General features: G+C 43.8%; 1 protein-coding gene across 2 annotated transcripts in view; it reads right to left on the bottom strand.

Annotated features, from left to right (window-relative positions):
• The window catches only part of PRKDC (protein kinase, DNA-activated, catalytic subunit), a gene marked incomplete at both ends in the record, with an annotated part of 161,579 nt that overhangs the window by 138,827 nt on the left and 8,565 nt on the right, over nucleotides 1-14,187 (bottom strand). For both annotated transcript variants that reach the window (XM_079722235.1, XM_079722234.1), the window contains 4 exons: nucleotides 929-1,075; nucleotides 6,691-6,848; nucleotides 7,320-7,350; nucleotides 7,434-7,489. In XM_079722235.1, coding sequence (XP_079578361.1) covers nucleotides 929-1,075; nucleotides 6,691-6,848; nucleotides 7,320-7,350; nucleotides 7,434-7,489 — 392 coding nt within the window. The remainder of the gene's footprint in view (nucleotides 1-928; nucleotides 1,076-6,690; nucleotides 6,849-7,319; nucleotides 7,351-7,433; nucleotides 7,490-14,187) is intronic.

Below are 14,187 nucleotides of genomic sequence, written 5' to 3' on the forward strand. Positions count from 1 at the left end.
CCCGGCTGTGCCGTCCTCCGCCCGGCCACGTGCTCCTGAGGCCCCTGAGACTTCGGCTCGAGTCCCTCCTCCAGGAGACTCTGGCCCCTGTATCTCTGCCGCGTCCTCTCCCTTCCTCCCTGTTGGTCACGCTCTGGCTACACTACGGCACCACAACAAACAAGTCCAAGCTGGCCAGACCTCAGGGTCTGAAGCTGTGAAGCCCAGGCTCTCGGTCACCTCTGAGCCTTCTCACACACTGTTTCTTCTGCCCTAAGTACACTGAAAGGAGCCGCAGAGACAAGTGGAGATACAGGTTTATTTTTAAGGGGAAAGGATAATCTGGAAACAAATGAGGAAGCATGAGGGAAGGAGAGAGGAGTGGTGTGGAGGGCTGGAAACAGACGCACAGACCCTACAACAGGGAAGCAGCCGGGGAGGCAGATCTGCACAGAGGCAGGGAGTGACGTCCTCTGTCGAGTGGGAGCACCCACAGCGGTGCTCCACGCCCCTACACAGACCTCACGCAGGCGCAGGGGCTCTAGCTAGCGTGCCGAGTGTCACCACCAAACTGCGCCTCATCAACAATGGGCAGCGCGGCAGCAGGAAAAACGTGGTGTTTCTCGTCTTCGGGTCGGAGTTATGTCTTGGTTCTGTCAACTGTTCACTGTGTGCCCTTTCACAAGTTACCTAATTTCTCTGGGCCTCAGTTTCCTCACCTGTAAAGTGGAATCATATTCCTAAAAGCTTGTGGGAGAGTTATGGGTATTTGAGATAATACACATACAGAATCCTAGTACACAGCAGGCACTGAAAAAAACAAGTTAATGACAAAGCAAGTAAGAACAATATTTTCACAAGTGTGAGATGATATTCAAAATACAATAAAGTACATTCCTTTAAACACTCAAGTGAAACTAAGAAGACAAGAGTACATTAATGGGCATACCCCTGCAAACAGTCCATATCCACGAACAGCGACGGACAAGTCCTTGCTGTTTGCGTCCACGTTCCTGATGATGCCATAGAACTGCTCCATGAAGTACCGCAGCTTACTCCTGTGCGTCTCTGCGTCGTTCGCTACCATAAAAGAAAGCTGCAATGGCATAATGTTTACTTTAGAGACATTTCTAGGAAAACAAAAGAATCTCTCCAAATGTGAAAAGGCTAGAACTGCTGAATAAGACATTAGCAATGTGTTGTCACAGTTCCACAGCTGCTTTTACTCATAAAGAACCATTTCTTCCATCTGTTGCTTAGTCTCCAACAGGTTCAGAAAAGGTACTTTCTCAAGTAAGCCTTTATTATATGTGACGCTTTTTTTCCTAGAGAAAGGGACTGAAAGAGACCAGGTAGATGCAGGAAGACGTTTGCACAAAACACAGGCTCCGGACGAAAGCTCCCTGATGAAGCAGAAGGCATCTTTAGACTCATCTGTGACTCATGGTGACACAGAGCTGGGCAGCCCAGTGGCCGGTGAGTTCAGTCACCAACAGACTGGGACCCACAGGAGGGAACCCGGGGACGGCTCAAAACTAAAAATCAGAAGGAAAGACAAGTGTCTTATATAGTTTTCTGAGTACAGGTCTTTTACCTCCTTAGGTAGGTTTATTCCTCCTTAGGCAGGTATTTTATTCTTTTTGTTGCAATGCTGAATGGTATTGTTTCCTTCATTTCTCTTTCTGATATTTTGTTGTTACTGTACAGGAATGCAAGAGATTTCTGTGCGTTAATTTTGTATCTTACAACTTCACCAAATTCATTGATTAGCTCTAGTAGTTTTCTGGTGGCATATTTAGGATTATCTATGTATAGTATCATGTCATCTGCAAACAGTGACAGTTTTACTTCTTCTTTTCCAATTTATATACCTTTTATATACCTTTTATTTCTTTTTCTTCTCTGACTGCTGTAGCTAGGACTTCCAAAACTATGTTGAATAATAGTGGCGAGTGAACATCCTTGTCTTGTTCCTGAGCTTATAGGAAATGCTTTCAGTTTTTCACCATTGAGAATCATGTTTGCTGTGGGTTTGTCATATATGGCCTCTATTATGTTGAAGTAGGTTCCCTCTACACCCACTTTCTGGAGAGTTTTTATCATAAATAGGTGTTGAATTTTGTCAAAATCTTTTTCTGCATCTACTGAGATGATCATATGGTTTTTATTCTTCAATTTGTTAATATGGTTTATCACATTGATTGATTTGCGCATATTGAAAACTCCTTGCATCCCTGGGATAAATCCCACTTGATCATGGTGTATGACACAAAAAGATGTAGAGATATACCATGTTCTTGGATTGGAAGAATCAGTATTGTGAAAACAACTATACTACCCAAAGCATTCTACAGATTCAGTGCAATTCCTATCAAATTGCCAGTGGCATTTTTTACAAAATTAGAACAAAAAAATCTTAAAATCTGTATGGAGACACAAAAGACCCCGAAGAGCCGAAGCAGTCTTGAGGGGAAAAAAACGGAGCTGGAGGAATCAGACTCCCGGACTTCACACTATACTACAAAGCTACAGTAATCAAGACAATATGATACTGGCACAAAAACAGAAATACAGATCAACAAAACAGGATAGAAAGCCCAGAGATAAACCCACACACCTATGGTCAACTAATCTATGACAAAAGAGGCAAGAATATACAATGGAGAAAAGACAGTCTCTTCAATAAGTGGTGCTGGGAAAACTGGACAGTCACGTGTATAAGAATGAAATTAGAACACTCCCTAACACCATACACAAAAATAAACTTGAAATGGATTAAAGACCTAAATATAAGACCAGACACTATAAAACTCTTGGAGGAAAACATAGGAAGAATACTCTTTGACATAAATCACAGCGAGATCTTTATTGACCCACCTCCTAGAGTAATGGAAATAAAAACAAAAATAAACAAAGGGGACCTAATGAAACTTAAAAGCTTTTGCACAGCAAAGGAAACTATAAACAAGACAAAAAGACAACCCTCAGAATGGGAGAAAATATTTGCAAACGAATCAATGCACAAAGGATTAATCTCCAAAATATATACACAGCTCATGCAGCTCAATATTAAAAAAACAAACAACCCAATCCAAAAATGGGCAGAAGACCCAAACAAACATTTCTCCAAAGAAGAGATATACAGATTGCCAACAAACACATGAAAGAATGCTCAACATCATTAATCATTAGAGAAATGCAAATCAAAACTACAGTGAGGTATCATCTCACACCGGTCAGAATGGCCATCATCAAAAAAAGTACAAACAATAAATGCTGGAGAGGGTGTGGAGAAAAGGGAACCCTCCTGCACTGTTGGTGGGAATATAAATTGATACAGTCACTATGGAGAACAGTATGGAGGTTCCTTAAAAAACTAAAAATAGGGCTTCCCTGGTGGCGCAGTGGTTGAGAGTCCTCCTGCCGATGCAGGGGACACGGGTTCGTGCCCCGGTCCGGGAAGATCCCACATGCCGTGGAGCGGCTGGGCCTGTGATCCATGGCCGCTGAGCCTGTGCATCCGGAGCCTGTGCCCCGCAACGGGAGAGGCCAAAACAGTGAGAGGCCCGCGTACCGCAAAAAAAAAAAAAAAACTAAAAATAAAACTACCATATGACCCAGCAATCCCACTACTGGGCACATACCCTAAGAAAACCATAATTCAGAAAGTCATGTACCAAAATGTTCATTGCAGCACTATTTACAATAGCCAGGACATGGAAGCAACCTAAGTGTCCATCAACAGATGAATGGATAAAGAAGATGTGGCACATATATACAATGGACTATTACTCAGCCATAAAAAGAAACGAAACTGAGTTATTTGTAGTGAGGTGGATGGACCTAGAGTCTGTCATACAGAGTGAAGTAAGTCAGAAAAAGAAAAACAAATACCGTATGCTAACACATATATATGGAATCTAAAAAAAGAAAAATGGTCATGAAGAACCTAGGGACAAGACGGGAATAAAGGCACAGACCTACTAGAGAACGGACTTGAGGATACGGGGAGGGGGAAGGGTAAGCTGTGACAAAGTGAGAGAGTGGCATGGACATATATACACTACCAAATGTAAAATAGATAGCTAGCGGGAAGCAGCCGCATAGCACAGGGAGATCAGCTCGGTGTTTTGTGATCACCTAGAGGGGTGGGATAGGGAGGTTGGGAGGGAAGGAGACGCAAGAGGGAAGAGACATGGGGATATATGTATATGTATAACTGATTCACTTTATTATAAAGCAGAAACTAACACACCATTGTTAAGCAATTATACTCCAATAAAGATGTTAAAACCTTAAAAAAAAAAAAAAAGAAAATGTACAAACAACAAATGCTAGAGAGGGTGTGGAGAAAAGGGAACCCTCTTGCACTGCTGGTGGGAATGTGAATTGGTACAGCCACTATGGAGAACAGTATGGAGGTTCCTTAAAAAACTAAAAATAGAATTACCATATGACCCAGCAATCCCACTACTGGGCACATACCCAGAGACAAAACCATAATTCAAAAAGACACATGCACCCCAATGTTCACCGCAGCACTACTGACAATAGCCAGGTCATGGAAGCAACCTAAATGCCCATCGACAGACGAATGGATAAAAAAGATGTGGTACGAATATACAGTGGAATATTACTCAGCCATAAAAAGGAACGAAATTGGTCATTTGTAGCATCGTGGATGGACCTAGAGACTGCCATACAGAGTGAAATAAGTCAGAAAGAGAAAAACAAATATCATATATAAACACATATATGTGCAATCTAGAAAAATGGTACAGATGAACTGGTTTGCAAGGCAGCAATAGACACAGAGAACAAACGTATGGACACCAAGGCGGGAAAGCGGGGTGGGTGGTGGTGGTGGTGGTGTGATGAACTGGGAGATTGGAACTGATATATACACCAATATGTATAAAATAGATAACTAATAAGAACCTGCTGTATAAAAAATAAAATAAAATTCAAAAAAATAAAAGCTCAGACACTCAAGATGAATCAAATTCATTTCTCTCTCTCTCTCCAGTGTAAAATAAGTCACTTTGTTCTCCACAATTTCTCACTCTTAAAATGCCTTAAAAAAAAATGCTCATTCAATAGGCAAAACAACAATGGAAAGAAGAGTGAAATTGGAAGACATCCACTACCTAATTTCAGGACTTAATATAAAGCTGGAGTCATCAACACAGTGAGGTACTGCCGTAAGGACAGACAGAAAGACAAATGGAACAGTCCACAAATAAACCTCCACACATGTAGTCAACCGCTTTGTGACCACGGTGCCCAGGTAAGTCAATGGGGAAAGAAGTCTTCAACAAATGGTGCTCGAATCAAAAAAAGGGGGAAAAATCAACTTCAAACGTTACTGTACATGATACACAAAAAATAACTCAAAACGCGTTATAAACCTAAACGTAAATGTTAAAACTATGAACTACAAAACTCCTTGTGGAAAACTAGGAGAAAATCTCTGCAACCACGGGATAGGTAAAGTTTTCTTAGGGTATAGAAAAGAGGACCAATTGGAAAACTGGTAAATTGGACTTAAACTTTAAAAGTCCTGCTCTTCAAAAGATACAGTTAAGAAAAAGACAAGGGAAGCCACAGAGAAAAACTATTTGCACTATTTTTAGAAAAGGGTTTGTCTCCTAATTGTATAAGGAGCATTTACAGCTCATTAATAAAATGACATACAACCTGATTTCAAAGCAAGCAAAAGATCTGAAGGAACACGTCACAAAACAAGACATAAGAATGGCAAACCACTACAGGAAAAAAAGATCATCAACAGTCACCCTGGAAATTCAAATAAAATCACAGTAGGGTAACACTGTACACCCAACAGCGGGGCTGAAATTATGTCTGCTCCAGAGCCACGAGAACAGTCGGCAAGGGTGCTGCTCAGCAATGTCCTCAGCTGGTCCCGTTACAAGAGCCCCCGCAGCCCAACCCCTGGTAGCCACGCGTCTGCTGCTGCATCTGGGACTCTATTTCTGTTTTGTGGATGGGTTCATTTGTACCCTTTTTTTAGATTCCACATGTAAGTGCTATCTCATGAAAAAATAAAATAAAATAAAGCAGTAAACGCCCCAAGAGTCCCTACAGGAGCTGTGGGATATGCCTGCAGCAGGACAGCAGCTGTGCCCCAGGTGCGTGAGGGCTCCCAATGCCGCTCTTCAGAATTTCCATCAGCGCCGCCCCAGCCAGTCTCATTCCCGCCACCAGCCCACCCTTGGGTGTTTCCAGCTGCCACTGGGCACTCAGAACCACAGCACCTGCTCCTTGGCCAATGGAGACACCCAGCCACCTGCAGGCTCCCCCTGCATCCACACCCCAGCTGGACGGAAAGACCCCAGGGCAGGTGGGCTCATCTCAGTCACGAAGCCATGGAGACACAAGCATCTTGTCTTAACATGGCAGCTGATGCTGACCCCCACCCTCACTGGGCCACCGGCTCCAGGGAGCCCTGGCCTCCCAGCCGTCCCTCCCTGTCACCACTTCTTCTATCTAGCCTTGGCTCTGAGGCCCTGATCCGATCTGGCATCTTCTGAGGTTTCTTCCAGACCTGCTGCCACCCATGCGGCTGATGGATAAGCATGCTTTTTCTTTAAGTACCATGGAAACTAATGGATCAACCTGTATTTACTTTTCAAACGTTCATGCACAAGACTGGAATTTAATTTTTTGCATAGAAAGAATTTTAAACAGTACCTGTTTCAGGAAAGATTCCAGAGCTGAATATGCAGCTTTTTTCAATTCCATATTTGTGTGGCTACACCATTTCGACAGTATTTCAAATAAGGAAACGTAGTTGTCCAGGAGGCAGGTGCTAAACTGAGATGCATGCAGGGTAAATATGGACAAGCCAGCTGCAAATGCAAAATACACATTTAAAATAAGACAACAAAGGGCGGAACAAAGAGCTAAGAAAAAGCTTCAGGCACACGTCAAATTAAAACTGTGCTCACAAAGGAGGCTCCAGCACCCTCACTCTAGTGACCCAGTGGTGCCCCGAGACCTCTGCTGCCTCCATCCTCCATCTAATCGACAGGCCCGTGACTCCCAAAACAAAGGTCGGAAGTAGGATCAGGGTTTATTCAGATAAAGTCAGAATCAAACAATCTGGATCCCCTGAGCGTTGCTCTGAAGAGATTTTTTTCTGCAATCATGTGATCTAAGTATGACCATCTCAACCAGCACCCAAGAGGCCCCGTCGTAACCGCATGGGAGCCTCACAGGTGTCATTGCACTGACTTTCACTCACAGTTTAAGCAAACGTTCACTCAATGCATTAACTTAATAATCTGAAACATTCCACCTCATTAAATATAGGATCTTACCCAAAGGCACCGCGTATCTCTTCAGATCAATCTATTAAAAAAAAAATTTACCATCAATGTTTGACAATCACAAGGCTCAGCTGAAAAAGAATTAAGAGGAATATTAAATCTTACCTGAGGACAGATTGCCTTTAGTGCAAAATCAAAAATCTCCCTTGAAGTCTGGGGATCTGGGGAAAAACAGAAAGCAGCCGCTGTCACACAGCATAATAGTATCATCTGACCAAGCTCACAAGGTCTTAAAACTAACAGCTCTGTTTCAGACAGCACGGCCTCCTCCTCCCTCACCTGTCTTCATCCGACGGACCCTTAAACACTCTGTCCCGCTTGTGCTCTGACAGCGACTGGCGCTGCCTGTGCCGAGTTGGACTCTGCTCTGGTCTCTTGGCATCAGCCGCCTCCGGAGGAGCCTCCCTCAGGCATCCTGCAGGCCTCTGCGCCCAGGCTCCCGAGCTGACCCTGCCCACACACACAGCTGTACATATCGTATCTCGGGAGACTGCCAAGGCTGTGTCCTGAGGTCTCCTTTCTCCCACAGGATCCAGTCCTACGTGGTGCATGCACGCTAAGTGTGGATGCTGCACAGCGGCCACAGCTAGACACGTCCGGGACGAAAAGCCAGGTTCTGGCCTGCAGCTCAGTAACCAGTGGACGGACCTCAGCTGCTCACTGCCACCAAGAACCATGGCTCTCGGCGCTGCACTAAAGCACACCTCAGCCAAAGCAGGCAGGCAGACCTCGTAAACATCAAGGCCCAGACCTGTTCCTCACAGAAAAATTACAGCGCGGAAGCCTCTCTCACACTGACCCCGCATTCTGTGCGACCTCACCCCTCCCCAGCGCTCTGCAGCAGGCAGCCCAGCTCTCATGAACCCGACCACAGCCGGCAGCCTGGACGCCCGGAAACCCACTGCTCCCGCTGCCTGGAACATCCTCCCCAGCCCCTCCCCAGCAGGCCCCTCGCCACCCTGCAGGCCTTTGCCTCTCGTCACCTCCCCAAAAAGAACCGTGGGCTGTGCACCTCCTCCATCTCTCCATGTTCAAGATTCCCACTCACAGTACCCGGCGTGCGTGCACAAATGAACCCTGAAATCTGCAGAGCTTGTGCTCCTCGTCTGTCTTCTCACCACGCTGAGCTCGCGATGGCAGGAACCCAGGGATTCCCATCTCTGAGCCCAGCACCCAATCCATCACTCTTCAGACAGAAGACACCCAGCAAAGACATGCTCTATGAACAAACGTATTAGTTCTGAGTATTACCGCCTGAAGTCACATAATCACAGCGTGACCATAAACTGCAAATTTTAGCCTCAGACCAAGGCTTAAATCCCAGTCCTGCCACGTGCTGGTTACATTAGTTTCCTGTCGCTGCTGTAACCAATTATCACAAACTCAGCAGCTTAAAACAACACAAACTTATTACCACACAGTTCTGGAGGTGAGAAATCTGAAATCAAGATCAGAGCTACAAGTAGAAAACTCTCTGAAAACGCCCTGAGGACCAGCAGGACAGACCTTGCACAGCTGAAGGCAGAAAGCAGCCACGCAGACGGGCCGGCGCAGTGTGGCCTGCTCCCCCAGCAATGCGACTGCAGGGTCCGGACCCACATCGGGCTCCCCAGCTGGAGACCCTGCACCCGCAAGACAAGCCCCCAGAACATCCGGGAGAGCCAGGGGACTGCAAGGAACGAGAGCCGCTCCCCCCGAGGCCCAGCACAGGGGCTGCAGCTCGAAAAGCACCTGGGTCTCCTCTCCCATGAAGGAGTGGCATGGACTCACTCCAAATCGTGTGCCAAAGGGGCAGGGCTCTGCTGGCACGTTCTCAGGGTCCCCAGGGGCTGGCGAGCACCAGGCGCTGGCTGTGCGGGGGCGGCTATGGGAGCCCTGTCCTCCACCGAGCTGGCCAGGTACTGCCAGCCCCTTTCTCACTCCCCATCTTACCCGTCACAGCCCCGCTCACCCCACCCGGTTTCAGCTGCGGACCCACCACGGCCCGCGCTCCTCCCAAGCAGCCCACGCCCCACCAGTCCTGGTGCGTGCCCTCTGCCGGCACCAGAGCCTCTCCAAATCCACCCCTGCCTGGCCAGACACCTCTGGCCAGCACCAGCATCCCCCAACGTGGCTCCTGCCCCAAGGGCTGGCCGCACACACCGGAGCACCAGCAACAGCTGTATCCGGGCCTCAGAGCCCAGCGCACACGGTAGCGCACGGGAGGCCAGCCTGGCCCGGCCACACAGGGGACGCTCCTGGGGCACCCGGCTCCAATGCAGTCTGGGGGCACTGCACTAGCGGGCCCCACAGGGCACCTTCTATACCAAGACCAGGAAATGCAGCTGACCTACCAAATACACAGAAACAAACACACAGAATCAGGCAAGATGAGGAGCCAAAGGAACACGTTCCCTCCTGCACTGCTGACGGGAAAGTAAACTGCTGCAGCCACTGAGGAAAACTGTGCGGAGTTCCCCAAAAACTCAAAAATAAAACTACCACGTGATTGAACTACAATCCTGCAGCCTATGGAAGGAAAACCACATTCACAGAAAGATAGACAAAATGAAAAGGCAGATAACTTTGTACCAGATGAAGGAACAAGACAAAACCCCAGGAAAACCACTAAATGAAGTGGAGATAGGCAACCTCCCAAAATAAAAATTCAAAATAATGACAGTGAATATGATCCAGGACCTCAGGAAAAGAATGGAGGCAAAGATGGAGAAGATGCAAGAAATGTTTAACAAAGATGTAGAGCAATTAAAGAACAGATACCTAAAAGAATTAAAGAACAAACAGAGATGAAGAATACAGTAAGTGAAATGAAAAAACCACTAGAAGGAATCAATAGCAGAATAACTGAGGCAGAAGAATGGATAAGTGATCTGGAAGACAAAACGGTGGAATTCACTGCCACAGAACAGAATAAAGACAAAAGAATGAAAAGAAATGAAGACAGCCTAAGAGACCTCCGGGACAACATTAAATGCACCAACATTCACATTAAAGGGGTCCCAGAAGGAGAAGAGAGAAAGAAAGGACCCGAGAAAATACCTGAAAAGATTGTAGTCAAAAACACCCCTAACATCAAAAAGGAAACAGCCACCCAAGTCCAGGAAACGCAGAGTCCCAGGAAGGATAAACCCAAGGAGAAACATGCCGAGAAACATAGTAATCAAATGGACAAAAATTAAAGACAAAAAAAATTACTGAAAGCAACAAGGGAAACCAACAAATAACATACAAAGGAACTCCCAGAAGGTTAACAGCTGATATCTCAGCAGAAACTCTACAAGCCAGAAGGGAGCGGCATGATATATTTACAGTGATGAAAAGGAAGAACCTACAACCAAGATTACTCTCCACGACAAGGATCTCATTCAGATTCAACGGAGAAATCAAAAGCTTTACAGACAAGCAAAAGCTAAGAGAATTCAGCACCACCAAACCAGCTCTACAACAAATGCTACAGGAATTTCTCTAAGTGGGAAACACAAAAGAAAAAGACCTACAAAAACAAACCCACAACAATTAAGAAAACGGTAATAAGAACATGCGTATCAATAATTACCTTAAATGTGAATGGATTAAATGCTCCAACCAAAAGACACAGGCTCGCTAAACAGATACGAAAACAAGACCCATATATATGCTGTCTACAAGAGACCCACTTAAGACGTAGGGACACATACAGACTGAAAGTGAGCGGATGTAAAAAGATATTCCATGCAAACGGAAATCAAAAGAAAACTGGGGCAGCAATACTCATATCAGATAAAATAGACTTTAAAATAAAGAATGTTACAAGAGACAAGGAAGGACACTACATAATGATCAAGGAAATCAAACCAAGGAAAAGATACAACAATTATAAATATATATGCACCCAACATAGGAGCAGCTCAATACATATGGCAAATGCTAAATAACAACCATGAAAGGAGAAATCGACAATATCACAGTAATAGTAGGGGACTTTAACACCCCACTTACACCAATGGACAGATCAAACAAAAAATAAATAAGGAAACACAAGCTTTAAATGATACATTAAACAAGAGGGACTTAACTGATATTTATAGGACATTTCATCCAAAAACAGCAGATTACACTTTCTTCTCAAGTGCACACGTAACGTTCTCCAGGATAGATCACATCTTGCGTCACAAATCAAGCCTCGGTAAATTTAAGAAAACTGAAATAATATGAAGCAACTTTTCTGACCAGAACACTATGAGATTAGAAATCAATTACAGGGAAAAAAAACAGAAAAAACACAAACACATGGAGGCTGAACAATACATTACTAAATAACCAAGAGATCACTGAAGAAATCAAAGAGGAAATCAAAAAATACCTAGAGACAACTGACAACGAAAACACGACAATCCAAAACCTATGGAATGCAGCTAAAGCAGTTCTGAGAGGGAAGTTTATAGCAATACAATCTTACCTCAGGAAACAAGAAAATTTTCAAATAAACAATCTAAACTTACACCTAAAGGAACTAGAGAAAGAACAAACAGAACCCAAAGTTAGTAGAAGGAAAGCAATCATAAAGATCAGAGCAGAAATAAATGAAACAGAAACAAAGAGAACAATAATAAAGACCAAGAAAACTAAAAGCTGGTTCTTTGAGAAGATAAAATTGATAAACCTTTAGCCAGACTCATCAAAAAAAAGAGGGAGAAAGACTCAAATCAATAAATTAGAAATGAAAAAGCAGAAGTTACAACAGACACGGCAGAAATACAAAGCATCATAAGAGACTACTAGGAGCAACTCTATGCCAATAAAATGGACAACCTGGAAGAAATGGACAAATTCTTAGAAAGGTATAACCTTCCAAGACTGAACCAAGAGGCAACAGAAAATACGAACAGACCAATCACAAGTAATGAAACTGAAACTGTGATTAAAAATCTTCCAACAAACAAAAGTCCAGGACCAGATGGCTTCACAGGTGAATTCTATCAAACATTTAGAGAAAAGCTAACACCCATCCTTCTCAAACTCTTCCAAAAAATTGCAGAGGGAGGAATACTCCCAAACTCATTCTACGAGGCCACCATCACCCTGATACCAAAACCGGGCAAAGACCAATATCACCGATGAATATAAATGCAAAAATCCTCAACAAAATACTAGCAAACAGAATCCAAGAACACATTAAAAGGATCATACACCACGATCAAGTGGGCTTTATCCCAGGGATGCAAGGATTCTTCAATATACGCAAATCAATCAATGCGATACACCCTATCAACAAATTGAAGAATAAAAACCAAATGATCATCTCAATAGATGCAGACAAAGCTTGTAACAAAATTCAACAACAATTTATGATAAAAACTCTCCAGAAAGTGGGCATAGAGGGAACCTACCTCAACATAATAAAGGCCATATATGACAAACCCACAGCAAACAGCTTTCTCAATGGTGAAAAACTGAAAGCATTTCCTATAAGATCAGGAACAAGACAAGGATGTCCACTCTCACCACTATTATTCAACATAATTTTGGAAGTCCTAGCCATGGCAATAAGAAAAAATAAATGAAAGGAATACAAATTGGAAAAGAAAAAGTAAACTGTCACTGTTTGCAGATGACATGATACTATACATAGAGAATCCTAAAGATGCTACCAGAAAACTACTAGAGCTAATCAACGAATTTGGTAAAGTTGCAGGATATAAAATTAATATACAGAAATCTCTTGCATTCCTATACACTAACAACGAAAGATCAGACAGAGAAATCAAGGAAACAATACCACTCACCACTGCAACAAAAAGAATAAAATACCTAGGAATGAACCTACCTAAGGAGGTAAAAGACCTGTACTCAGAAAACTATAAGACACTGATGAAAGAAATAAAAGATGACACAAATAGATGGAGACATATATCATGTTCTTGGATTAGAAGAATCAATATTGTGAAAATGACTACTACCCAAAGCAATCTACAGATTCAATGCAATCCCTATCAAATTACCAGTGGCATTTTTTATAAAACTAGAAGAAAAAATATTAAAATTTGTATGGAGACACAAAAGACCCCGAATAGCCGAAGCAGTCTTGAGGGAAAAAAACTGAACAGGAGGAATCAGACTCCCAGACTTCACACTATACTACAAAGCTACAGTAATCAAGACTATATGGTACTGGCACAAAAACAGAAATATAGATCAATGGAACAAGATAAAAAGCACAGAGATAAACCCATGCACCTATGGTCCACTAATCTATGACAAAGGAGGCAAGAATATACAACGGAGAAAAGACAGGCCTCTTCAATAAGTGGTGCTAGGAAAACTGGACAGCTACATGTAAAAGAATGAAATTAGAACACTCCCTAACACCATATACACAAATAAACTCAAATGGATTAGAGGGCTTCCCTGGTGGCGCAGTGGTTGACAGTCCGCCTGCCGATGCAGGGGACGCGGGTTCGTGACCCGGTCCGGGAGGATCCCACATGCCGTGCAGCGGCTGGGCCCATGGGCCATGGCCGCTGGGCCTGCGCGTCCGGAACCTGTGCTCCACAACGGGAGAGGCCACAGCAGTGAGGCCCGCGTACAGCAAAAAAAAAGAAAAACGATTAGAGACCTAAATGTAAAACCGGACACTATAAAACTCTGAGAGAAAAACATAGGAAGAACACTCTTTGACGTAAATCACAGCAAGATCTTTTTTGATCCACCTCCTAGAGTAATGGAAGTAAAAACAAAAATAAACAAATGGGGCGTAATGAAACTTAAAAGCTTTTGCAAAACAAAGGAAACTACAAACAAGATGAAAAGACAACCCTCAGAATCGGAGAAAATATTTGCAAACGAATCAACAGACAAAGCATTAATCTCCAAAATATAT

This window comes from Hyperoodon ampullatus, assembly GCF_949752795.1.
Source record: "Hyperoodon ampullatus genome assembly, chromosome: 17".
Taxonomy (NCBI): domain Eukaryota; kingdom Metazoa; phylum Chordata; class Mammalia; order Artiodactyla; family Ziphiidae; genus Hyperoodon; species Hyperoodon ampullatus.